This window comes from Pocillopora verrucosa, chromosome 12 (assembly GCF_036669915.1).
Source record: "Pocillopora verrucosa isolate sample1 chromosome 12, ASM3666991v2, whole genome shotgun sequence".
Lineage (NCBI taxonomy): Eukaryota > Metazoa > Cnidaria > Anthozoa > Scleractinia > Pocilloporidae > Pocillopora > Pocillopora verrucosa.
This window is the reverse complement of record NC_089323.1, coordinates 13,742,590-13,770,257: the sequence shown is the minus strand read 5'-3', so window position 1 is coordinate 13,770,257 and position 27,668 is coordinate 13,742,590. Positions and strand designations below refer to the sequence as shown.

Sequence of the window (27,668 nt, the reverse complement as noted above, 5' to 3'; positions counted from 1 at the left end):
ATGGGAACGGTAAAAAGCGCGGGAAATGGTGAAGTTAAAGCAAAGTCCGATCTGCTTACACGAACCCTAACCCTAACCCTAACCCCACTTTTCTGTTCCATGAAAGACACCTTAGAGGGGCAAATTGCATCTATAATTCAATACCTTGCCCGCTCCAAATATTCTTTAGCTCGCCCAAAGTCCCCTTCGTCCAAATACAGAAATCCAATCTCTGCACATGCGTAAGGAGCAAGGTAAAAATCCTGCTTCAAATCTTTTGATCTGTAAATAAGAAACACAACCGTCCTTCACACACATGTTCATATTGCAGTTATTTACTGTACGACATGATCGAGTCACTGGTAACACGAATTCTGTTCATACACCTCAGTGCACAAATTCCATATCTGGGCTCTTCACTCGACTGAGAACAACTACGGCAAAATAAAATGGAGCAGCTGTATTGGATCAGTTGACGAAAGAGATCTGGGCCGGGTTGTTCAAAGCTAGGTTAAAATAACCCAAGGTTAGTGCAAAATCTGAATTCAGATCTGAAAGCTTTAGGAAAGGAAATTCAGTCGAATTGTTTTTGTCCTAAATATGATTATTGGATGCTCTAAAAAGAACACAGTAAATTATCCCAAAAAAGCTTTTCCATTAAGGAATAAAGAAACCCAGATTAAAATTTAACCTTGGGTCAGCGCTAATCGGCCTTCGAACAAGTGGGCCCTGGAGAGAGTACAAAGCTAATATGAACATGGGAGAGGGATTGGGACGAGATAGTCGAAATTTGAGCCAAGTATCTAATTAAGTTAAACGCGTCCCAGTTTTTAAAATTAAAATCAGCATGAAGCGGGTAGAGTATTCTAATTTTTTCAGGATGTGAAGCTAACCCATGGCAACATTTCGTCAGGTTTTCTAAACAGTTCGCCATCAGCTTTTTATACTCTGGGTTGGAGAGAGGCACTGGAAAGTGCTTTGCCAAAGAACATTAAGCGGCGACCCAGTCAGGCTGGAACCCAAGCCTCTGTGTATGGAGTCCAGTGCGTTACCCACCGGGTATGGGATGGAATGGGTTGGTGTTCCCATAAGATCTTGAAAGAAAGAAAAAAAGGGAAGGGGAGGGAAAGAAAAAAGAAAGAGAAATATTATGCTTGGCAATGTTAGCATGAATCCCCATCATTTACCTGTCGAAAGAATTTCTCAAACATTCCACTGCTTCTTTCCTGTTACTCATGCAACGATGACACATTCCCTGCAGGAGTTTACCCAAACGCAAGTCGTCTTCGTAATTTTCATTCTCTTCTAGAAGAAAAAAAAAGTGTGCGTTATGAATATCAACCGTTATAATTGCGGGGATATAATAGTATATTTTCCGTGAGAATGTTCGAATTGTATAGAAACCGGGCTTACACCGTATTTCTTCGACCAAACGCCCGGGTGCTTATTTAAAATTTCGGCTGGAAGGAGGGGGCGCTTATTGGAAGAAGAGCGCTTAATCGAGGGAGCGTGTATTAAGAAACTGTCCTCTTGTTCTGATTCTGCTGTAGTGAAATCTTAAGATGTTCTCGATAAAGTGACAATTGATACAGTTTCTTCTCGTATCCCTACCATTTAAGAAATTGAGGGGGGAGGGGAAAGGGGGCGCTTGTTTGATATATGACCTTGGGGAGTAGGTGCTTATTCAGGGTATATATGTTATTTGCCGGCTGGGAGGTCCGTATGGTGAAAAACTGTGACCGAGGTCTTGAAAATACTGCCCGAGGCCGTAGGCCGAGGGCAGCATTTTCAAGACCGAGGTCACAGTTTTTCACCATACGGACCGACCCTTAGCCGGTAAATAACATATTTATTGTTTTTAAACTTGACGAAATTCTTTCCGATAGAACCCGAATGACTTATGGCCGTAAATACGGCAAGATCTTCCATAAACTGAACAATTTTTGAGTGAGTAAATGGTAGTTAAAATAGAGGTGATGCAAATTTAAGAGAGATTCCTCAGCGAAACATTTTCATTTCCGTAACGATAAAGGTGATTTAAAAGGCTTCCAAACAAACTTTGAAACATTAGTTTTACAAGTATCTGTCACAATCTGACACCTGTCAATTAGAGAGCGCACAAGAAAAAAAATCGTAGGAACATTTGAAAACCAACAGAACTAGTTTGGCAAGGACTGTCACGACAATGTTTTCTTAAAAATCAGTTAATGATCTAACGGAAAGTATTATTTACTCTCATCGACCATTCATTCATGTACGAAGATTTACCTCTGTTCATTAAGTAAACGGCGAGGAAAGTAATTGTGAGTAAATTCAATTTTTTATTTTGAAGTTGTGGGAGTTTGCTCGTTTGTTTGCTGTAATGGCGTGTTTAACTCTGATCTTTCCTTCACAAAAACTAAATTCGAACGGCACACTCCAACGAGACACAAGGGAATTCAATGCAGCCTTTTCTCAATTCCTTCAATTTCTGTTGTGCAATTTAAGGTACAAATGTCCGAATTGAACGGAATTGGAAAGACTCACCAGGAGCGTATATTTGTTGTAGAACTTAAATTAAAACTTCGCTCGCTTTTTTTTTACTATGAACAAATTGCTCGAGAAAATTCAGATATTAAATGAATGAAAGTTCCATCGTTCAGTTTAACTGTAACCAAATACCTCACGTTTCAACTTTCTGGGTACTTTTTGTGGACGATTAAAATTAATTGCAGACGGTTTTTAGGCCGCTTGTCAACCAACGTAATGACACTATTGTTTATACAAATTCATTCTGAAACCAATATTTTTCTGTCAACCAAAGTGATTTGATAGAGAGAAAAGGGAGGATTCATAAGTTATTTATCGGCTTGAGGTAGTGACCGACGTGTTTGCTTAAAAATACTGCCCAGCCGGAAAACGAGGTATATTTATGAAAAATGACAACGAAATTGTGATGTACTCGGCGACTCAAGAAAGCGTTACCGTGGCCCGTGGGCAGAGATAGGAAAATACTGACCGGGTAAAGAACCAATCAGATTGCAAGATTCGTTACCGTGCCCTCTGAAAAAACAATAAAGAGCGTTTATTAGAGCGTGGGCGCTTATTAAAGGAAATACGGTATCCGAGAAATACAAGTGAGTTGATACATTTTACGTTACAACAGTCTTATACTGAGTATCATAAGGTTTTTTAAGTCTTCAGCTTCGAGATTAAACGCGACCAGTTTTTGAACGTGTACAGAAAAATTTCCAAAGATATATAAACTACTGTAAGGTAAAACTCGGGAAGACAAAATGTAGAAAGAAAAACAGTCTACAAAGCTACAAAACTGAATCAGAAAAAAAATAACAGCGACTCCGAGTTAGCTTTATCACAAATGCTGGCCTGCATAACTTGCCTTTTGTTTGCTTCAGTTTATGCAAAGAACTCTCCACTAGTTTCATTAGAGGCGGAACTAAGTCAGGTCTGTGAGCGAGGACTTTGAAGCCATTCCATATAAATAGAAGCTCCTGATGATAAATGGAGAAAATAATATTTTCCGTAATCAAAAGGGAAACTGAAATGACAATCTCGTGTAATGTCCCTTTTCATTTAATTTATTAACCCCTAAGAGTGACCAGCATCTAATTTCTCCAGACAATATCACACCTAAATCAAACATTAGGGTCACGAGACAAAAGGAAATAATCATTAACTAAATCAGCTCTAGAATGTTATACAAATTCTCCTTGTCAGCACCTTAAGGAATGTATAAAGAACAGTGTGGAGAATATGCCTACTGATTTTACGGAGTAAAGGGTTAAGAGTATATCAAATAAGGTTGGACTTACCACTCCAGGCAGAAAAAGACGGCCATTTTGTTCAAAATACTTGTTTGCCTTGTGGATGGCAAAGTTTTCAAATGGAAGAGACTGACCTGCGATACGCTGCTTAAAATCTGGAAGACGCCTTGGAAAAAAAAAGGGAAATTAGAAACAAAAGAAAACAAAGGAACAAATTGATTGTGGGAAAAAGGGGAATTACAATATCACTGGGGCGCCCGGGGTGTGGCGGCAAAAGGGAGGGCTGAATCTTGCAATGACATGGAGAGACGGTAAAAAACAAGGCGAAAGATTGTCAGAATATTTCTAGCCTTCATTAAGTTTTTAAACGCTTACCTAAAGCTCTCCGTGTGACGTCCTTCTTTATCGCTGATTGGCTGGTTGGCCAGTCTGGCCGTGAGTTTGAACGACGCCTTGAGGTGCATATAAACAGTCTGAATATATAGAGAAACGTTTAGAAATTGTCACGTGCGAAGGAAGGAAACTATTTGTTTCTCACAGAGCAATTTCAATTGAGTGTCGAAAGTAATCCGAGATTGGTTGGTTTTTACTTTACTTTGTTATGTGATTGGTCTAGGAAACTCGCGCCACTTTTTGAACCAATCAGATTCACCACTAAAACCTATCGCATCGTTTGCATGTTCCTAGGTTAAGTTCTCATTGGCTCCTCGTGATATTTCCTTTGCTATGATTGGCTGTTGTGATTGCTAGAGTTTTGGTTTTACGACACTCAATCAAAAAACGCTCCAAGGATTACAACTACGTGAAGATAGACTGTTACAGAGAACACGATGGGGAGTATTATGGTTTATGTTTACAAAGCGTCCTGCGGACTTCTTGCATCAACAATGTCGAAAGCATCGTGATTGTAAATAGATCATTCATCACTAATTCATTCATTCATTTAATCTTTCATTCAGTCTTGCATTTCTTTATTTTGCCATTTGCTGTTGCACTCACTCATTCAATGACATATTGATTGAGTAAAGTAACTGCAGCTATATATTCGAAACTGTCACCTGTCGCTCTGTAAAAAAGCAAATTTTATTCCCTCTTTTCAAGATTTCTCTCACCCTTCGGATTTCCTAATGTTTAAGAAAATTAAGCCAACTTTCTTCTCTAAAAAGGTAAGTTGACACGGCTTATTAATTAGTTTATCCGTTCTTGGAGAAATCCTGAGAGGGAAGAACAAATCTTCCTTATATGTTTAAGATAGAGATATTAAATGGCCAAAGTTTATTCGACTCAACGACTCGCTGTCAAACTGAAGTGTTTCTTTCCTAGTTCTTTCTTTCAGACTTTGAATGCTATTTACACAGGTGGTGTTATTAAGTCAAGTGTTGCAAATTTATTATATATATTTTCATATACTAGCTAAGGGGAAGGGAGATCCTAAGCTGCCCGTGAACCCCCCTTTTAAGCCCTTTTAAGAAATTAACCTACAACATTCTGGCGGCGAAAACTGGTAAGTACTCTCTGTTTGAAACAGTGTGATCCCCCCCTTTGAAAAATCGTGGTTACGCCCCTGCTGTTCCAGGCGTACATGGGGCGCGATGGTGGCTCAAAGCGAAAAATGACATCGATTGAGTCGCCTATCCAATCAAAATCTCTCCCTTGTGTCGCACCCCATTTATCAGGTGAAAGCCAGGAGTAAACTGACTGTGCGGTATTAGCAAGACATCAACAAAACTAACGGCGTCGTGCTGTTTACAGTAACAGAATCTCCTTGTTAAGTGTAGATCCGTTGTGTGAAATTCAAACGAATTCCATTCTTCGTGCGCAGCATAATCTCCGGGAAAAGGTCTTTGGATGTAACCAGGTTTACTTCGTTCATTGACAGGTGAAACCTGCCACCAAAAATTACGTGTGTGAGTAAAGGGAAGAGGGATGATTCACAGGTTTAAATAGCAGGAATTATGATAGATGTTTTGGATGTCCCCTGAGCGATTCGATTATTTCAGCTTCGTAGAGAGCTCTGAGTCAATCATAATTCACATTGAAACTATCGATCGATGTGTTAGCAAGCCAACCAGAACTCACAAGGTAGGTATGAAAACTGAATCAGGCAGGAAAGCGCACTAAACGTTTGCCACACGCCGCGACATGCAGAACCTGAACCTTAAACGAAAGCAAATAAATGAAAACAGCTCTGATTTGATGACATAGGAAAAGTTTATTACCTTCGAAGAATCATCGCGACGGCTATTTTCATCTCAGCCATTCCAAAATTCATTCCAATACAGTACCTGTTGAGATCAAATAAACGAACTTTGTGAAACCTCATATGATAGATGTTAAACGTACTGAATTCATTATAAATGGCATGGACAGTTAGAGCTTCAAAAGCTATTCTTTTCATAAAACTAAAACCTGCGAATTAATCGAAAGGCAAACGTGAAATAACTAGCGTGAAACGTCAACAGGGTGAGACATTACGTATGTGCGAATTGTGATGCATGTCGATGGTGTGCTGTGAAGCGTCGATACAGGCGCAAATCATATCAGGCCTACCTTAGTCCAGCAGAAAATGGTATGTACGCATACGGCGATCGCTCCTCTTGTTTCCAACAGTGAATCGCGGTGGATCAAATGGCTGTGGGAAAAATCGACTAAGTATCATTGAAATGATTCTATTGAATCGTTTAAGGATCTGTACTCAAGAAAAACCCCAAACAAACTGCAAAAATGCAACACTGTAAAATTGCTGTATGGAAAACCGTCTTAATTACGCTTCAAAAATTGTTGCGCAACATCTTTGGTAGAATCCGTCGTGCAAGGCTTAGATCTGATCAGTAACAAAAACAATATGTTTTAGAACAACTGCCCCTTTACTTCGCAGACTTTGGCCAAATCACCTTTTCTGTTATAAAGAAAAGTTAAGAATTATTTGAATTGCAAAGTTCCTGTAAAAAATCCATTAACGAAAAAAAGAGGCGAGAGTCTAAACTCCGGAGAAAATATGTATTAAACTTTTTAAAAGAACCACAACATTTCTCTAAAATAAATACTCCGAAACTTCTCAAAATTCCAAACAAAGGGGTAAAAAATTTGCGCGAACCAAAGCTCAAAACCAACTTAACTACGTGCGAACAAACAACAAAAGTACACGAAAAATCTCCACGTCAGTTTATGTCAAGGTTAGAGTTCTTAGACGCGATTAGCTAATTTATGAAATCACGCGCACCGCGCATGAATACAAAAATAATATAAAGGGGGGTGAGGAAGAGAAAAATTGTTACTTAAAATTTGAAAACAAAAGAGATTTCTTTCACTTCATATCTTCATCGCGCGCAGTGAAGATACTATTTTTATCTTTCACGTGTGAGGATATTGGTGTCGCCATGGTTACTAACACGATTAGCCAATTACAAGAGAGCTTCCCGCTCAGGCGCTTTCGCTTTGCTCACTTGTGAGAGATACTTTCAGCAACAGAAAACAAAATTTGTATCCCTGCACGGCCATTTAATATCTACTATTTATCTGTAGAACCTGTGTTAACCCTTAAACCCCTTAAGAGTGACTAGCATCTAATTTCTCCTTACAATATCACTCTTGAATCAAACATTAAGGTCATGAGAATAGAGGAAATGATCACCAACTAAAGCAGCTCTTGATTATAAACAAATTCTCTTATGTCAGCAAATTAGGAAATGTATTGTAATGTTTATGGAGAATATGCATACTGATGTTAGGGTGTAAAGGGTTAAGCAGTCAACCTGTATTGGGCTGTCACTCAGCTATTCTCGGTCGCTGTAGAGTGCTTAATTCAAGTTTAGACTGTATGTGGACTGTATAGAATACTTACACATTTGTTTGACAATCACTATTAAAACTAAATGTGTACTTCAGAGTGGAATCAAGAGCCATTAAGCCAATGTCATGAAAGCATTACATTTTGAGTGCTTTATGAGACCACTTGTCCTATAATTAAAATTCTACTTTTAAAATCATATTTAAGTCATGTACTCTTACTTTCATATTAAAAGGTCAGCGTATTTCTCCTTACAACGTTGACGTCAATACAATATCAAGCAGAAAAGTGATGAGAATAAAGAAAAATATTAATTAGGGGATTATAAGTTGATCCAATACCAAATTCTCTAAAGTATCATCACAAGAACTGTATGGCAGACAGTAAAGAGAATTACTTTTAAGATCCTGGGAGTTAAAGGGTTAAGCATTTAGCCTGGCATGAAATATAAGAAGGGGAAGAATATCCTTTACAGTCAGACTGATTTCCTGGACTTCAACAGTTGCTGGTTGACTTTGTATTGCAAACAATGAAATTAAAAATAAAATAAATCAAAGTTTGTATAGGTCAAAGATTCAATAGACCCTCAACTTCAGAAGAGGAACCCAAGTATAGGAGGGCATTGATGTTCATAAAACAATTAATTAGGGCATAAAGTAGTGAGAACTAAAATTTTACTGATCTTAAATAAAAAGCCGTGCTTATCATTCATTTTGGAGCTGGTATAATTTTTCTAGGGGTTTGTTTAATTATTGTCATGGTAGCTCATCATCATCAGGCTGAGTGCACCTTACTGTATTGTGAACTATTACTGCATTAATTACTATAAATATCTAAAAGACTTCTTACTAATAAAGTTTTGGTGTACATCTTGGAATATTTTTGTGTATAGCTTCAAGATTTCGGCATGAAAGGTGGAGTCAAAAGCTTCCCTTTTTTCTGCCATTGTTTTCTATTCACAATGGTGAGACTGTTTTCTATTAGGAGAAATTATTAAAAGGTGTCTCATTTTATAAATTTTAAGTCAGGGAATGATGTGTTCATATTTCACATAAAACCCCTTTTACGCAGAAACTGTTTCCAGTGCATATAGGCCAAAACTTACTGATAAAACCATTCAATTGTAATTAATGCACTCCAATAAAATTTGCAGGTGATACTGCCATATCAATGATCCTCATTGACCTGCATTTATAAGATGTACAACATACTCCTCTTAAAATGATAAATTTTTGCTCTCATTTGGATCAGAGTATAGCTGTAACTGTACATGTAAATGAGGATTATGGTGATAATGCTTAGAATGGCAATCATAATTATGAGGAAGATTGACTTAACTGTCAGCCACTTTTTCAGGGCAAAACAATAATTATACACCTGTCTTGAACTGGAATGAATTTTAACCCCAGCTTCATCGCAATGGATATCGAACAGGAAAACAATAAGTTAAAGGAAGTTAGAGAAATTTGTAATGCTTGTGGAATACAATTGCTTGGTCAAATGAAGATGCTTCAGCAGTCCTCACTTGATTTCTTTTCCCACTTTTTTTTCTCTCAATTAGACTTGAGGATTAAGATATTTTCAAGCATTTTGTTTCAAAAGACTGATTTATTCTGCTCTCATGCATCCTCCCACTAGCTAGGAACACATAGCAGAGTAATTCATAGTCCCCTTTTAAGCGAAATGGAATTTTACAAGTATGCCTTTTTTTCGGAAAACCCATTCTCTTCAAAGTTATTGTTACTGGTTTGAGCGTATGGAATTAATGTGAGATACACTCTGAAAATAATGCATGAAAGGCAAGTAATGTTAGTCTTATAGAGACCAATTAATTAAGTGATTGTTAAAAATGCTATTTCATGAAGATTGTTGTTGTTTTTGTCTCTAAATGTTTACTTGAATTTTACCTGTAAATTAGATGTTCTCACCAGTAAATGGTACAACTAGACTGTACGCAATTCCTCCTTTGGGTTATGATTGGATAGGACATGCAGTCTTGATAGAGTGTGAGTGACAAAGGACAAGTGCGTACAGGGGGCCAAACCCCAGTGGATAGGCTGTCCTATATTTTGTAGCACATTCTACATGAAATTTTAAACCATTACCAGGTCCTTTATTTTTTTATCTCAATATTTAGTGTGGTGTTTACTAGCCAATTTGATGGCACCATGCAGGCCAAGAAGAGGAGGGTTTTCTTGGAATAATTTTCAAATTGTTGAAATGGGAAAGTCGATTGTTAGAAGAGAATTCTTTTTGGAATTTCCCTAAGAAATAATATCTTTTATAATGTCCTCATTTCTCTAATAATATTGTTTCAGTTGCTTGTGTTTTAAAATGTTTCAGAAGGCTATTAATTAAGCTGACATACAAATATGATTTTCTTTGGGACCCCATGGCAGTACCAAGTGGGTGTTTTGTAGGTATCTTTCAACCACGTTGCTCAATTTACAATGAAAAATCCTAAAATTTGGAATTGTGTCCCAATATATAGGACTATTCAAAAAGGAATTGCTTTCAGTTTTGAGTATCAATGACCTTGATTAACTGGTGCTCCAATGCATAAGGGCCACTATACATTTCATAGCCTCTATTTGCAGTGATAGGTCATAAACTTACATGTTGCAAAAATTCTCATTATTACACGATCGCATAAAGTTCAGGGTGGCTCGAAAAATCTGAATTATTCACGTCTTCAAACACAGTCTTCTCGTGTTACATTTAAGTTAAACCATTTTGAATCTTAAATTTGAATCTTTAAAACAGCTTTTTTGTTTGTATAGAAAAAATCTCGGATTCCGCTGAATAGAAGTTATAAATTGCATAAAAATGGTAAAGCTTACCATATGTAACCTCACAATTAAAATTTTGTAGACGAGGAAAATAACTTTCAACATTTGCAATTTGCTCACACAATACTATCCTTTCGTTAGCATCTATTTGACAACAGGAGACAGTCCAATAAGAATAATTATCATTTTTTTGTTTTAAAATGTTGCTGAGAATTTTCAGCAATGAATAGTTGCAGACTACTTACTCGATGAGCATGTCCTATGAGTCAGTGAGATGGAGGTCCTTCGAAATTCTATGTGGCAATTTGAGGCTTGCGCATCATCACCAAACTCGTGAGTAAGAAATGTGCCAAGCATGCGATAAAAAACGAACTAAAAAGTAGTAACCATGCGGAAAATGATAGACTAAATTTCTGTGTAAAGCCTTGAAAACCGCTGAAAGCCAAAGAAAATGACATTTTCTATACGAAATTTAGTTACCATACATCGCTTTTCAGTGACAATGCTCCAACCGAACGTTACAGAGTAAATACACTCACAATAGACTTTCAAATGAATTCTATTCCCTTTAAGGTGTAATTAGGGACAAGTGCAGTCAGCCACTAAAAGAACATCTATGTCGTTCTGCCCCGCCGATTGCTCAGGCATAAACAGACGAAACATGAACGAGAGCGAAAACCACAGTTGAGATGTATTTAGGGGCTAATCGTTTCCTGAAGAATCTCGTTCCGTAAACAAACCAAAAGCATCCAAATAATACTTCCTCAACCCAAAATATAATTAACGCATTAGCATTGATATCGGCCAAGATATTTTTTTTTCGCGAGAATCCCATGAAAAAAAATCGGTAATATTTTGATTAGTTACCGTAAACGGATCTATCTCCCTTTCTCTCCAAGGCTACTTATCGTGTGACCCACCATAAGGTAGAACGGGTCCACCAAAGACGCATAAAAGTGATCACTGCACTATTTTTGTATTTTATTGTTACACAGTGAGCAAAGTGGCAAATCTTGGAAGAAAATAAATCTATAAAAACCTTACCTTCCAAGCATTTAACGACGTATTAAATTGAGGAAACTACAGTGCACGAGTTTTACAACGAACGAACGAATGTTTGATTCAGTTGTGAAGATATACAGATAAATTAGATGCTGATCACTCTTGGGGGTTTAAGGAATTAACCCTTTACACCCTACCATCAGTTTCCTTATTCTCCATACTCTTCTCTATAAATTTCTTCTAGTACTGACAAGGAGAATTTGTTCAGCAATCAAAACTTCTTTAGTTGGCGTTCATTCCTGTTACTCTCATGACCTTAATGAATAATTGAGCTGTATTACTGTAAGGAGAAATTAGATGCTGGTCATTCTCAGGGTTTACTGGGTTAAAGCACTTAAATGAGGGATTCTTGTTTACACTATATTGTTACTCCCATTCAAACATTAGCGGAAATCTGCCTGAATTTCTTATCGAAGAATGAAATCGTGCTGTCCAGAAAAATAATAGTTTGAGTTGTTCGTCATTTTCACGGTTAGCAATGCGGACATCGACAGGTTGGACAAAAATAAAGTCTATTTGAAGTTATCGTGACCTGTTTGTCATCCTTAATTATCTTAGATACGCTAAACAGCCTGCACTTCATAATCTTAAGACCATACATGTACGTAAATAGCTGTACAAAAGCATCCAGGGAGTAGATTTTAAAACAAGCTAACTCTTATTTCACTCGGCCCTTGGTGAGTTCACGTTAAGAGAGCGCTTTCGGCTTCAAATTGTGTCGCATCGGGTGGCAGTTATTATATGGTAAGATTTATATTGATTCATTGTTTATTGAGGTTATTTTGCCTGATCAAACAGAGCGGCGTCAACTTTCAACTTCCGTTGTTTTCCTGTGAAATTTTACAGTAGATAATACCTCATAATGATCTTAGTTAGATCGCTCACCTATTACGTTTCGATCCATCTACGAAGATACCTTAATCTTGGTTTCGTTTTCGTTTTTATTTTCCCGATTTATTTATACTTGAGTCACATGCGTCGAGCAACGAATGCGAGACTCCATTACTCTTTAAAGAACATTTTTTTCACGCATGTTAACTTGAATTAGAGATCGAGGGCTACGATCATTTTGTGCTTACGGAGGTTGGGGTAAAAAGCTACGTTATGAAAGCAAACAATAGTAAGTTATCATGGCAGATGAAGGGGACAAAACCGCTCTTGCAAATAGTAAACAATCTGTACCTGGCACATGCGCTAATCGAGCATTCAACGACGTGGCACACTTGTCTATTTAGCTGCATCCGGTTGTTTTTAGACAAGCTACTTAAAATAAACTCCCCTTGTACGCCGCACATGCGCTGTACAGTCGCATTTAATAATGTTATGACTGAATGTACTTATTCCTATAAAAAAGAGGGGGCAGTTATTTGTGCTCATTCTGTGTTCGCTCGGTACTGGGTGACTTGGACAGAACGCTTTTGCCTAAAGTTGAGCTGACGTTATCGATTGCACTTAGTGTACGGTAAGGATTCTTTTGATTGATTCTTGATGTAGGTTTGCTGCCAGCTTAAACACAGTGCTTCGGCTAACTAGGACAGTTGGCGTAAACTCTCAAATTTTGGTAGTCGATAGAGATAACTCTTAACTTTGTTTCGCAGTTGACTAAAACTCAAGATGAAGCTCATACGTTTAGGCTTAAATTAATATTGAAATATGAAAGCGTAGTTAGGACGCATTTTACCGGCGAAATGTTTTGTTTGCTTTACTCGCTTCAAAAATGATAAGCGAAACGAAAGAGAATTTCTAACCTTAATTTATACAACATCGTTTAACTATACATCGAAGCTATTGTGCTAAATCTTGTGAAAGAAATCATGATACGTCGCTCGCGATCATGTTTGTGACAGAAGGGTCTCGCAGTTCAACTAAACATAGGGTTTGTTATATTTTGTAGAAAATAATTTACTTCCGCTTTTAGTTTTGGGTGCACTTGTGGGTCTTTGACACAATTGTACAATTTCGTTTTAAAAGAAACAACAGTCTCAGCAACATGTTGTGGCAATAACAAGAATATTCTCAATAACTCATGTCCATCGCAGAACTTAGCGGAACAGTGAAATCGTGCAGTGCAGAAAAATAATAGTGTGAGTTGCTTGTCATTTTCACGGTGCTTATGCGCAGTTAAGTGTGCGAACATCGACATGTAGGAGAAAAACAACGTCTAATTGACGTTATCGTGAGCTATATGTCATGCTTAACTATAATTTTACACGCGTCGGCTTATGAATCAACTCAGGCAACGAAAATTGTTTGCGAAAAAAAAGCAAAAAATTCACCACTTACGCGCTATACAGCTTACACTTCTTAATCTTGCGACCAAACATATATGTAAATAGCTGTATAAAAACATGCAGGGAGTAGATTACAAAACAAGCTAACTTTCACTCGGCCCTTGATGAGTTCACGTTAAGAGAGCGCTTTCGCCTTTAAATTGTGTCGCATCCTCAAATGTTAATGGTGGCAGTTATTATATGATAAGTTTTCTATTGATTAACAGTTGATTGAAGTTTTTTCGCTTGATCAAACAGAGTGGCGTCAACTCTCAACTTCCGTTGTTTTCCTGTGCAGTTTTACGGACGATAATCATGACCTCAAAATTTTCATTCATCCCGGTCGAATTGCACAGAACACATCAATTTGTTGAAAAAATACACACCAATATTTAGATAGGGGATCTAAGTTAGATCGCTCACCTCTTACGTTTTGATCCATCTGCGAAGATACCTTAATCTTGTTTTCGTTTTTATTTTTCCGTTTTATTTATACTTGAGTCACTTGCGTCGACTATTTAGCTACATCCGGTTATTCTTAGATAAGCTACTTAAAATAAACTCGCCTTGTACGTCGCACATGCGCTGTACAGTTGCATTTAACAATGTTATGACTAAATGTACTTATTCCTATAAAAAAGAGGGGGCAGTTATTCGTGCTCATTCTGTGTTCGCTCGGTACTGGGTGACTTTAAGATTGGAGATAGAGATAACTCTTAACTTTGTTTCACAGTTGACTGACATTTTAGATGAAGCTCATACGTTTAGGCTGAAATTAATATTGAAATATGAAAGCGTAGTTAGGACGCCTTTTACCGGCGAGATGTCATATCTGTTTTACTCGCTTCAAGAATGATAAGCGACACGAAAGAACATTTCTTATCTTAATTTTTACAACATTGTTAAACTGTACATCGAAGCTATTGTGCTAAATCTTGTGAAAGAAATCATGATACGTCGCTCGAATATTCTCAATGATTCATGTCCATCGCAGAATTTAGTGGAACAGCTTTTTTAAAGTGCAGTCGAACCTCGATTATCCGGACCCCGATTATCCGGACTATTCGATTATCCGGACTTTCTTCTCTGGTCCCAATTTCCATGAATATTAATTAGTTGTGATCTTGAAAACTCAAAGTCGCAAAAAGCCCAATTATTCTTTCAAAAGACTGTTGAAACAGCATATTATCCTGTGCGCTTTTCAAAATTCGAAAGTGCGACGAGACAAAGAAATATTCTGATGCGTTCAGCTAAAATATGGTTGGCTCAATTGTTTTGTTGCCGAGGGAATTTCATGCTTGATTAGTTCCTTCCGCGTGGGTTATGTAGACACACGAGCGATCGATCGTAAACTCAAATCAAAAACATGCCTACGAAGCAAAAGCTAGCCGTTCTATTGATTAAAGATAAGCAGATAATTATTTCACATTTCTATCTCATTAATATCCATATTTTCGATTATCCGGACTATTTACCGAGGTCCCGATGAGTCCGGATAATCGAGGTTCGACTGTAGTTTCTGCTTTGGTTTTTGTCTCCCTGTCTGGATATCAGGTTGAGTGAGAGGGAATATTTACTCCAGTTTTCTTTCCTGCATGTTTTTATTTGAGCCTCTGCGTTACCATTGCAACCGTTTAGGTTATCTTCATTTGACTTACAACAATTTTTATGCATGCCTTGATCATCGTTATCTTGTTGTCCGTCACCAAAAGATGATAAAAGTGAAACGGAAACCTCCGCTCCTTCCCTATGATTTCATGTCCACTTCAGTAAGTTGACAAGTTGATGAAATTCGGTAATTAACCCTCTCGATCGTCCTTTATAGTTTTAAATAAGAGCGACACAACAAGAAATGGTTTCCATCTGTTGTTCTCTTAAGGTTGGAGGCTTGTCCGGTCTCCTCGTGACTATTGCGTAGGAAACAAACGGATCACTGATTTTCGGTGAATGTGAACACTTCAAGCATCTTACATAAATTTCAGATTTTGAGTACACCGTCCAAATATGTAAATTTAACGCTGCCTCACAGTTTTGCACCCGGCTATTTTCGAATTTGGTTTAAAAGTCAGCAAGAAGGAATATCTAAAGAAGAAGTATACCACCTAAACCATTCGTATAAAATGATTGTACCGGTTGCATTTTGCGATTCCACAGAGTATCATAATCTTTTCGAATTTTTTTTTTTATCTCAAACTGTGTCATTATATTTGATTACCTCGTCAAGCTTTGTAGTTTTTCCATTCAATATGCTTTGCAAATATTTATAGATTACGTATTTTATAGGAAGATTTAAAGTCGAAATAGATCACACCTTTGTGTCATCAAGAAAAAAATTTTAAACTGATAAAAAGTATCTGCAATATGATTGGCTCTGCTTACGAGCAACAGTAACGCTTTGCTAAATCGTGTTGTGACCGATTTTCGCCTATGAATTGGCGATAATAACTTATAATTATTATTATTATTATTAAATTACGACCGGTTTTTTTGACTGTGCATTGATTGCAACCCATTCAATGATACGTTTGCCTTTGAAAAAAATATTTCGAAATCAACTTTGCGCAGGCAACCAAAGTGAACTTAGAGAGAAGAAAAACGGTCTGGGGTTGGTTACCTAAGTGAAAAACTGTGACGTCACACTTAAAAATAATGCACTTGTCAAGACCTCGGTCACACGGTCCGAAAACCATAGAATTTCAATGATATATTATATGATACACGTGACAGGAACTATTTGTATACACAAATGTGCAGTCAGTATAGGCGTCTTGTTTTTAATCGGTTATATTCAATTCCATTTTTCAGAAAACAGTCCCACTGTAAACTACATTGTGACCTGATGGCTGCTCCGGAGAATAATTATTTTAGTAAAAACGTCATTTTATTGAAGTCTGAGGATTGTCAAAGAAGCAATGGAAGCGTGTTAATCCCCAACACCATCGAAATGGCAAGAATAAGAAGGCCAAACACAGGACAGTATAGACCAAATGTTCAGTTTTCTACAAACATGTCAGAGCAGGTTGTGAAACAAACACTCCAGAACTCGTTTCCAACCTTTGACTTAAATGAAGGGTAGGAGAATGTTTTGTCTTTCTTTTTTAGTAATATTTTGAAGTAAGAGATACCAAGAGGTTGCACTGTTTTGGAGCTAGGTGGGAGATCTATTGGCTGGCATCAGAAACTGCTTTTTCCTATATTTAATCGACGTTTATATTCATTGCAATATTTTCTTTTATATCTTTCATAATACTATGTTATCCCAAAATTGTATGCAGTGTTTTTATGTTTAGGTCACAGAGTCGTTTCTATGTCTTTGAGATTTCAGCATGTGAATTTATTTTGAGAACAACAGCTCTTTCACGATATTCCCGCTTATTTCTTCCGCGTAATAATTCCAAATAAAATTCGCCTAAAATAAAGCGGAAAGCGCCGAAAGCCCTCTAAAACTTATTGGTATTGAGTTAAAATGATTTTGAAACAGATTCTTTTGAATGGGCAGGTTTTCATGTGCAGGAATCAATAATCAAAGCAACGCATTTAATTTTCATGGCGACCGGCGTATTTGGGATGGATCGACGATCAGAAGGAATATAAGAGGCAATTCTGTTCTCTACATTGTTATGAGTGAACCTCCATATGGTATGTGTTATGTACCTAAATTTTTATTCTTACTCATTGAGCGACAGTGTAAGCTTTTAGACTAAAAAGACCCTTGCTGTCATAATTTAGATTATCAGTATTGGACGCAATGGTTACGCGACAACGTACATTATGAAGCTACGATAACGCCTGCGCAAAGTCCATTGCAGGTAAAGTGACTTACCACTGTTCTTTAAAGATATGCTTAGGAGTTAAAGCATTCTGTTAATCATGTAAGCTTGTACCAAATTATCTTATATTCTACTAATTATTCTGGTGCATTTAAACAGTGATCTTCATCTTGACAAAAATGCAAAAACTTGATCAGTAACCGAGTTAGTTGATTAGAAATGGACATGACAGAGCATAGATCTTTTTTGACAGAGTTTTAGGTTTATTGTTCGCCCTTCGAATTAAATAAGAGCAGATTGAGGAATTTTGACAAAGATTTTCATTTACAGAGTCCCTTTAAGCATAAATAGGCCTAAGCGAATATATCTTTTACGGTTAGGGCCCGATGCTTTGCTTGCATTTAGCAAGCCTACGTGTAGCCGTACCCTTTCCCCCGAGATGTAACGGAAGCGAGGTTCCCCTCTACCGTTTCACCCTAAGGGGGGAGGGTACGGCTACACTTAGGTTAGCATTTGGCCTTAGAAAAAGTAATCGTGTGATTTCTCAGTAGTATGTCACAATTGTAATTGCTGTTTGTTGAAATTTTGTAACCATTCGCATTTTTTAAAAATCTGTAGGGTGGAGATCCTTTCAAGGTTACATTTACTCCAGCTCTTGAGCAAACGGTCACCTCAGGGTTTGCTAAATTCAAAAAGACAGACAATGTTTTCGCCACTGTTGAGCTGGAAAGATCCGCAAGGTTTGGTTACTTACACGGATCTAGCATTCCAGGTATTTCTCTCCTTTTATAAGTAACTTAAACTGTAACCCTAACATAATTGTCATTAGGGTTGAACAAAAAGGATAATAAAGTATTTATTATTCATTAGGGTTAATTTGTTATGTCATTATTCATTAGGGTTATTTATTATGTCATTAGGGTTAAGCAAAAAGGATAATAAAGTATTTAGTAAATTTTGTCCAAGGAGAAATGGTGGTATGGAAGATTTAGGCAAAAGCTACAATTTGCTGCAGAAGAGTAGTTGAATTTAGACGAGGGAAAGGCGAATTTTTTTTGTCATTTTGTGAACCTAATTTTTAACTCTAAAAACTTTGCATTGAGAAATCGAAGGAAAACTGCTCTAGCCGTGTCAAGCTCTTTTGCTCACGACTCACCTCTGCTTAAATTGGAGCTCTCTCTGAAGCTTCAACCAACTAAAACTTACTGATCGCGGGTAGTATGACGGAATCGTTACGGACTCCAAATTACTGAAATTATGTAGCTTTGTTGCCTATTGTCACTTTGTAGTTTTGTCCCATTGCTAATAAGTCTTTCAGGAGGACAATTAAATAAAGAGCCCGTTTATTTATTACTACCAGTTCCACGGAACTTTAATTTCTTTTGCCTATGTTTTGGAAAAATTGGTGAAACTCTTTCACCGCGCGACAAAATTTAAAACGAACGGCGCGACATTTCTTTTCAACATACTGCATATTTGCAACTGACTTTTATAAATCATCCCTGTAAATGTAAGTGTAACTCCAAACATCAATTCGTTTTTCACTTACTTTCGTTATCTACCTGTGGCTTTCCAGGCTTAGCTTGTAAGACATTTAACAAGTCGATTCCGTTTTGCTGTACGTCTGTTCTGTAGCTTTCGGTCAGACCTCTTTCCTCTGAACGAGATGGATTTGGGATGAAAATCTGAAGTTTAAATTAGTTTTCGTTACTGTTCCTGGATTTCTTTGCTCAGTTGTGTCTTTTTGGTTTAATATTCATTTTCTGCTGATTCGACCTCGAAATTAAAGTCGATAGAAATAGTTGGCTCTTATATAGCCCAAAGAACACTTGAAATACGCTGGAAATGGCGCCACTTGCTTAATTTAATACGGCAGGTAGAATATCGCAGCGCACGATGGGAAGGGTGGCTGTAATCTCGCCGAATATACAACTGATTTCCTGTTATTTGATTGGCCTTATTTTCTGTGGCATGGCGCAAATAGACAAATTAATCTATCTATCTATCTATCTATCTATCTATCTATCTATATATATGTATATATATAGAGACTATACTTTCATCCCTACAAGCCTGTTCCGTTATTACTCACTCATCAGGGGATTTCATTAGGAGGATAAAATCCCCTGATGAGTTAGTAATCACGAAACAGGCTTGTAGGGATGAAAGTATAGTCTCTCTGTTTTTTCCCCTGTTGCAATATATATATATATATATATATATATATATGTGCAAGAATAAAAAAGGACGCATCGATTCTCTGTTACTCTGAGTTTCGCGCCTAAGCTAGAGCTTTATTCAATGAAGAAGATACCTCCTTATATACAAATTAGATAAGTAGCTAATTAATTCACTAGTGCGATGATCTGATCTACGTGTGAAATAAAGATTCTATAGAGCTATTGTTGGCGGCTTGTGAAATTTGCTAAGTAAAACTTATTCTCGTGGCGAATAAGTAATAAATAAGTAAATAAGAACAGAACTAGCTGATAGAAACACCTTGATATCTGAGTTGCTTGAAGCGTATCAAGATAATAGTAGAAAACAATACAAATCTGTTGATAGTAATTTTCGAGTTTTCTTTAGCTGCACCAGAACCTGGTTTAGCGGATGTAGAAATTGAATCACAAGGGAGGATTCTACTAGGGTCTACAAGAATATTTTATTTCCCAAATGAAAGGCAGACAATTGCAATGGTCCACTTTGAAGAACCAAGCATGTTTAGAAGACTTTGTGAGGATATGAGCGAGAACTTTCGTGGTGCAAATAGCACCAGTACTGGTAGACCTCAGACTTCTGCAACTTTTGGTAAGTGAACTTTTTTAGAAAATTCATTTTAAAAAATCAGTGGTGATCCTTGCAATCTGGTTGGCTTCATCGGTGCGGTTTGCTTACGAATGGAACCATTTTTTGCTTTGAATTGCTTCTTTTCCCCAGCCAATGGGATAGCTTCACTAAAACACTACACCCAATCAGATTTCAAGGCTTTTTTAAGTAACCAATCAAATTACAGGAAAATGGAAGGCGACTTATGCTTCTTTTACAAACCTGGGAATGGATCAAAAAATATCCTTACAAGCTAAAAAATCCTGCATTTGAGCAACTGAATTTTGCGATTTCAAAATGGATGCAATGAGGTGGTACTTGAACTTTGTTTCGTGCAATTTTGGTACTTATGATTTTTATGAAGCATTTAGTTAGATTATAATAAGTAAATCAGTCGGTTAGTAAGTTTAGTATGATTCAATTTTTCGTTTACATTCGGAAAGTATTTAATGTATGAATTAAAATTCCGAAGTTATTTCGGTTTGAGCTGTCGTGACGAGTTTCCGAATTGTGACAGCCTTTCTAACTTGACTCAGTTGTTCGGAAGCACCATGATTAAGTCTTAATTGTTCAGATCGAAATTCTCGTGAAATTGTTTGGTTTAGCGTTCTAACAACAAATGTCTGATCTCCCAAAGTCAGCCGGCTAGCATGCCCACCCGTATCTGTCAGTAGTGAATATATAGGCATGTAGTTTAGAGTTTACGTAGAAGAAGAGGATCAAGAAGAAATTATTTTTCGGTGAGTTTCTCGTTACAGTTTGTACGAAAGACGAGGAAGATTACGAGCTCGATAGCTTTCGTGTAATGGTGGAGAAGACATGATTTTTCGATGGGTTTCTCACCACAGTTTGTGCAAAAGACGGGGAAGATTACGAGCTCGATAGCTTTCGTGTAATGTTGGGGAAGAAATGATTTTTCGATGAGTTTCTCGTCACAGTTCGTTCGAAAGACGGGAAAGATTACGAGCTCGATAGCTTTCGTGTAATGGTTACTACTGTCGACCGATGCCTAACAGAGAAAGGATACAAACGTTCAATTATTCTCGAGGGCGGTTTTAAAAGCTGGAAGCAAATTCTTGAGGAAAAATTTCAACTACTCCGGCAAAAACTAAGGCAAAGGCAAGCGGCCCAACTGGTGAGCCATGACAAAATAAAGACCACTATAAAGGAAAAAAGAAAAAGAAAAGAAAAGAAAGAAAGGCGAAGAGAAAGAATATTGAGGAGATATGCATAGTTCTGAACTTAGTGATGTAAGCTACAGAAATAAACAAATAATTGTATAATGAAAAAGCTTTCTAATTTATTTGGAAAGTTCAATCTCTGTGAACTATGGCCATATAAAAACACACTTCTCTCTACTAGTGGGGAGAGTAAGAGAAGATCGTGTAGTCCAATCTCTCTTTATAGGGGTAACCTTACTGCACGATTTTCTACAATCCCTTTTCGGCTACACGATCAATCCTGCTGATAAGGACTGTTGTCGGGATTCGAGAGACGATCAATCAATCTAGAACAGCAAATACCCTCCCAAGGAAAGTATGTTTTCCTTTTATTACTCGGGCGTTTCGCAGGAGGCCTGAGCTCAAAATTGGCGGTCGGTTCATCACCAAATCCTTGTCAGAGCTCCGAAGTGCATGCATACATGGAAGTTTCCACGTGTAGGCTTCTAGAACTAATTAACAGCATGTGTAAAGTACGGTGGCTCTAAAGGGACATTCGAATTTTTGGATCGCAAGTTATTAACTTATGACAAAATCTGAGAAAGAAACTGGACATCGGTTATAAGTTTTCATTGAAAAAAGCAACAGCTAACGCGGGGAAATGCATGACAACAGCGTTCGCTCATGACGCGTACTGTCCATTTACACAGGCATGACGTGTCAACCGTCCAATTACACTGTCTAATTACAAGCATGACGCGTACACTGTCCTATTAGTTCTCAAATCGGGCTGGTGATAACCCTTCTAGGCCACCATAGTAAACACTGTGTGACAGATAGGGATAATATTTTTTCGTGTTTTTCAAATGCTTTTCACGTACCTTTCCAATCCATATGAAATTTAAGTGTGAAATATGTGTGAAAATCGCTACGAGCACCTTAGAACGCGCCGATGTGTCTTTTTCTTCTTCTATACTTTCAGGACACGCGCAGCAAGTTCAGTTGTTATGCCTCCTGGTTTACACGGCTGCAAAAGAGGGAGCACAGCAGTTTGTTGAGATGATCTTTTCCTGTTCGGCTGGAAGAATTGTGTTTGATGCTTACAAGAGTAATTCACAATTGCCAGAGGTTATCGCCAGGGAACATGGCAACTTAGGGATTGCCCGTTACTTTGAGAACATAACAGAAAGGTAACGTTTAAGGGCGATAAGGCAAAAGGTTAACATGCATTCAAGCATGTGATCTATAATCGAGTAGTATCGATGGAGATTTTTCTTTAGAAGGTCATAGTCTAACACCTGCCAAACAAACGTTTCGATTTTTCGGGCTGGGCAGTGAAACACGGCCCGCTAAGTTCACCAATCATAGCACACGTACCAACAGGGAGATATACAGATAAAAATACATGGGCAGGCGTAGATATGGAATTTCTCTTCGAGTGTTCAATACGATCGCTCGCGAGATATCGAGTAATAATGGGGAACAACATAATTTTTATTGCAATTTAGTGTTGATAAGCACGAGAAAAATTTTCAAAGGCAACAAAATCGCAAGAGCCCGTAGGGCGAGTGCTACTTGTAGTTTTCTGAAAATTTACAAGTGCTTATTCGCACTAGGCCTGTATTTACATCAAATTTTACCTGAAATCTTGTTGTTACTTGTTAACAATTTGTATGAAAAACGCATCACATGCGCGCGCTATTTGTAATTTACACTCGTGTTACGACTTTGCACTCGTGTTGCAACTTTGCACTTGTTTTACATGAAAAATAGACAGTTAAGGCTTTTCTCAGGGTTGAAACTCCGCAGTTTACATAATGTTCAATATAACATTTGTTAATCCTATCAGTCACGAAATTATACAGGATATAGAGCTCCGTTCTTTCGTTTCGATGGATCTTCCATACACAGTCTTATCAAATCTCGAGAAATGCTGTATTATATATTATGCTGTGGTTAAAGAAGTGCGAAAGTTAGTAATTCTAAACTTTTTTTTGCGCAGACTTTTAAAAGAATCAAGCACTGGCAAAGAATGCCCAAAGGCTATTGATTGGTCAGAACTAGCAAAAGCTACTGACAGGACTCAACAACAACTTGGTGAGTTCAAAGCTTTTACTCTGCAACTATCACTTTTTATTCTTTTACTCTGTGATGTTGGCGTCGGCGTTTTCTCATTTACTTAGTTGTCAATATTTGTAGTCTCATGCAAGTTAGTTTTGTCTGATTTGCTCAGCAGTTCGCTGCTCTCACCGAACGGGCACATGTAAGTAAATCATAGTAGGTATCAGTATCCTGCCAAAGAAGAAGAAGCACTGTCCCCAATAGAACTGAAGTTAACACTTGATTCTTAAATAAATTAATCAAGATATTTTCCATTTTGTTTCATCATTTCAGACTTGAGCAACAAAATGAAACGCATTGTGATGACTGAAAATTCTGACGACTCAAACAACTCAACAACTGTTGAAACATCTTCCAGTAAATTATTAGCTTCTAAAACCTTGGAATCTGAGGAGGCTGCTGGAACAAAATTTGAAGGTATTGTGTACTGGCTAACTGAGCTTCATCAATCATTGTTTTTGAGTATTAAGCAGGAATCTTGTATTCTTTGCTGGTGCTACATATATTTGAATGATATCTTTGCTAAAATACAGATCTGCAAGAACATAAATGCAATCAATATAATTTTCTCACATGATATCTGCCTGTCTGACTAATTTCTAGATAATCTGGTTTTATCAATAGAGTTGATGATGTTAATAAGCCACCGTAAGGAGTTTCTAAGGCTATCGTTAGTCAGCTTTAGAAACGTTTAGATCGTCAGCCTTTTGTCAGTATGAATGAAACTTCAGCTTTAGAAACTCTTTACGGTGGCCTCAGTTTATAGAACCAAATTATCTAGTTATACCACTTCTATCGGCACAACATCACATTTTCTCTAGAATCTTACCCCCTTTATTCATATTTCAGCCCTAGCCTGCCTACAACCATACCTGCATATTACAGGGTTAAGACGCCGTGCTCTAAAAGAGATTATTATTGATAAGAAGAGCGCGGATTGTTTGTTTTAAACCATTCTTAGTGGAGGGTCTAAATTTAAAATTGGACTCGATTATTTTTACTCAATTGAATCATACGCAGACATGGCGTTACCAATCGATAGTAAGCAACCTATGAGTAGTTGTCAATCTATTTCCTGTTTAAAAATTCTATTTGGAGAGATAAGTAAGTTCACCACTGTTGATGTTGATTTCCGTTAATGTGCTCTTTCTTTTATATCACAGTGCAAGAAGACATCCAGACTACATTGGGTGCCATTGAGGTATTTTTCTCGATAAGAAGATTTTATGAAGTTAATTTTTCAAATGGCAATTTTCGTACAAGTTTGAGTTACAACTTCCTGAGGACTTGGTAACAGGCTTGCTTAACAAATGAAATTAAAGCACGTCGCGAATTGAGTGCCAAATCTAAGGGTTTCTTTATTTGGCTCAGTTTTGTATGACCTTGTATGTGACGCTGTGACTAGGTATTGATAATAATTCATGAAATCCAAGTAACCTTCCACACGAACTATTTTGAAAGACTGATTCTGGAAAGCTGGTTTACCAAATTAGCCAAATGAATTCTTCTAAGTAGATATGAACAACTACGGAACCCTGCTATCGACTTACTCACGATTTTTTTTTTCCACAAATTACCTGAACAGAAAAACCTTATTTTACCGACAAATCGAAAGAGACCAGCACCATTTGCCTTACGCTATTTCATATCTTGAAAACTAATTAGCATTGGTACCAACTTGATTTCAAGTACGGCAGATACAATTTGTAGTCTTTGAAACATTTACAAGTGCTTATTACACCAAATTGTAAGAGAAATCGTGTTATTATTTGTTAATAATGTACACGAAAAAACATCAGAGGGAGTCAAGACAGTCGAAATTTTGAAAGCGTGCGCGCGCTATTTGTAATTTGCACTCGTCTTACAACTTTGCTCTCGTGTTACATGAAAATGCACTAGTTTTCAGCCAATCAGAAGCACATAATTTTTTTCATGTACATTATTATGAACGTTACATGAGGTTTACATGATGACCGATCAGGTTCACGAACCAGACGTAACACCTTGAAGAGACAAACAAGTTAGACTTCATTTGTTGACTCTGATGATGACTTCTGCTTAGGTCCCCGAAACGTTAGTATCTGTCACTGCCAATATTCGTTACTACTCCGACCTAGAAAACAGCGCTAAGTGATGCTGTCTTACTTCCAGGTTTTAAAAACTGTCTGCATTTTTAAACCCACTTGCTGATTGTTTCTGAGCAATGCTGTTTTGAACAAGAATGATTAATTCAAATTTGGGGTATAAATTAGTGATTGCTTCTGTGAAAGCAAAGTGCAAGGTTGTATGAGAATTTACATTTCCTCTACCTTTAATTTTCTTCAGAAAAAATGGGATGCAATGGTGTACAATAAAAACGATATGAAGATTGTGAGAGGAGATCTCTCTGAACTTGAAATGGAACAGGACAGGAAAGATTTGGAAGAAATTCAAGTAAAGATGATGGAAATGAATTCGAAATTTCTTGACAATGCCAACAGTTTACGTGACGCAGCTAAGAAACTTGATCAGGTTTGGGAGGACTGCAAGAAGGCACGTTATGTTAGCACTGGTGCAGTATTAGGAGGAATCTTAATGGTCGGTGGTGGAATTGCTTCTCTCATGACCGCAGGAGCCGCCACGCCCTTTTTAGCATCAGGAATTAGTCTCGTTGTTGGTGGAACTGTCGCAAACATTGGAACAGTTATCTACGAGCAGATTAAAAATTCGAAAGAAATCAAAAAGGCCGAAGATCTCTTGAGTAAGCTGTTAACCGGCATCTCTGAAATTGATGAAATTGCCCAGAGTAAGTTGGGTACAAAAGGGGAAAACAACTTGTTGTACCTTCGCTACTTGGCTGAAACCCAAGAGTTGAATGACCCCATTCAAAAGATGCTTTCAGAACTAGCTGAATTTAAAATAAAGCAAGCTATGGATGCAAAGGAACGCTTGATAAGGCAAAAAGCGACGCTTGTTCCGGAGGACTTTTTGCAAACAGTTACAAAAGCACCCTCCAAGTCAAATTTTAAGGCGCGTTCTTCTAAAGCTGTTTCAAAAGTACAAGGCAAGTCCTCAGATATAGTATCTCTCAACGGGAATATTTCAAAGATCATATGGGACACTGAGATGCTGGGCTCCACAATCAGAGATGTCGTCGAAAACAATGGATCTAAAGCAGCTCAAATTCTAAGAAAAAAGGCCGACGAACTCGAGAAATTGGCTTTATCGAATGAGAAAATTATGAGCACTCGAAAATCTAGTAAATGTAGATAATCATCGCACGATTTAAACAGCGAACGCCATATCACCAATTTGTAGCATGAATTAGACTAGTGAAATTTATAGCTGCCAGCTGCCTTCTCAGTGATCACAGTGGCAAATGTGTTGATCTCATCTTAGCTTAAATCACTTAATGAATAATGATTCCTATTTTGCCGTGATGCATGAAAGAACTGAGGTTGTAGATACAAGAGAAGTTACAGAACTACTATATGTCATTTGCAGCTCGGGTTAAGAAGGGTAAAAAGTTATACGGTCAGCGCTCTCTGTGTGAAGGTAAGATTCATTTCTCAGTAATACCTTCATGTGGAGAATTGGTCAATCGCTCTTCTAAGAATTAGATTTTTTGTTTAGCTATATTTATTAATCGCTGTAAATTACGCTTTTCACTCTGGATACCCTTAAATCCCAGTTCAAATTAATCGATAACCATGTAAAATCAGAGTTATATTATAACTTAATTAATCAATGTTGAGCGATTAAAACATTTTAGTATAATTATACCACAGAGGTAAATAGTGCTTTTTGCGCGCGCTGATTGGCTGGTTCGGAATGATTAGCAACTATTATTCACCTCTGAGCACCCGAAGAGACAAGTCGCGTATCAAAACTTTAATTTCCAACCTTTGTTTGGCATATCAACCGATCTAAACTAATTTCTTTGATTTCTGTGTAGTATATACCTCAGTCTCTGTTAATATCCACCACTATTCACCTCTATTTCGGTGAATAATTTTGGGCTACAAGTTCCCCTCGTTTTCCATCTGCTAAGTTTTAGAAGTTTTTGTATCCGGCTTTGGTGTATATATTTTATTTTTTAACACAGGTAACATCTGTGAAGATAACTACAACAAACGGTGCCTTGGCCAGCCATGCCAT

The 27,668-nt window shown here is 37.4% G+C and overlaps 2 protein-coding genes and 1 long non-coding RNA gene across 4 annotated transcripts in view; 1 reads left to right on the top strand and 2 right to left on the bottom strand.

The window, feature by feature from the left end:
* The window catches only part of LOC131770356 (tetratricopeptide repeat protein 39B), a 67,158-nt gene that overhangs the window by 908 nt on the left and 38,582 nt on the right, over nt 1–27,668 (bottom strand). Inside the window, exons 18-19 of the mRNA XM_066159118.1 lie at nt 1,167–1,284; nt 145–261 (exon numbers count right to left, since the gene is read on the bottom strand). Of these exons, the coding sequence (XP_066015215.1) occupies nt 145–261; nt 1,167–1,284 (235 nt within the window). The remainder of the gene's footprint in view (nt 1–144; nt 262–1,166; nt 1,285–27,668) is intronic.
* Nucleotides 5,191–14,124, bottom strand: LOC136277282 (uncharacterized). Its single transcript, XR_010715837.1, has 4 exons — nt 14,078–14,124; nt 6,294–6,375; nt 5,963–6,028; nt 5,191–5,629 (listed from the first exon to the last, which is right to left on the bottom strand). It is a non-coding gene; the product is annotated as an uncharacterized lncRNA (long non-coding RNA).
* Nucleotides 12,711–27,643, top strand: LOC131783719 (uncharacterized). 2 transcript variants are annotated; one of them, XM_066159116.1, is made up of 11 exons: nt 12,711–12,846; nt 16,460–16,726; nt 17,154–17,293; nt 17,384–17,463; nt 18,043–18,196; nt 20,011–20,232; nt 22,393–22,600; nt 23,413–23,507; nt 23,805–23,948; nt 24,695–24,732; nt 25,857–27,643. In XM_066159116.1, exons 2-11 carry the CDS (start codon nt 16,494–16,496, stop codon nt 26,781–26,783), a joined length of 2,241 nt encoding a protein of 746 aa, XP_066015213.1. In that variant the 5' UTR covers nt 12,711–12,846; nt 16,460–16,493; the 3' UTR covers nt 26,784–27,643. The 2 variants fall into 2 exon arrangements, with proteins under 2 accessions (XP_066015213.1, XP_066015214.1); XM_066159117.1 differs by lacking the exon at nt 20,011–20,232.

Bases quoted from the DNA above. Each gene is read 5' to 3' on its own strand.
- LOC131783719 (XM_066159116.1), top strand. From the start codon at position 16,494: ATGGCTGCTCCGGAGAATAATTATTTTAGTAAAAACGTCATTTTATTG. The intron at 16,727-17,153 runs GTAGGAGAATGT...TTGAATGGGCAG, and splicing joins ACCTTTGACTTAAATGAAGG to GTTTTCATGTGCAGGAATCA. The intron at 23,508-23,804 runs GTGAGTTCAAAG...TCATCATTTCAG, and splicing joins CAGGACTCAACAACAACTTG to ACTTGAGCAACAAAATGAAA.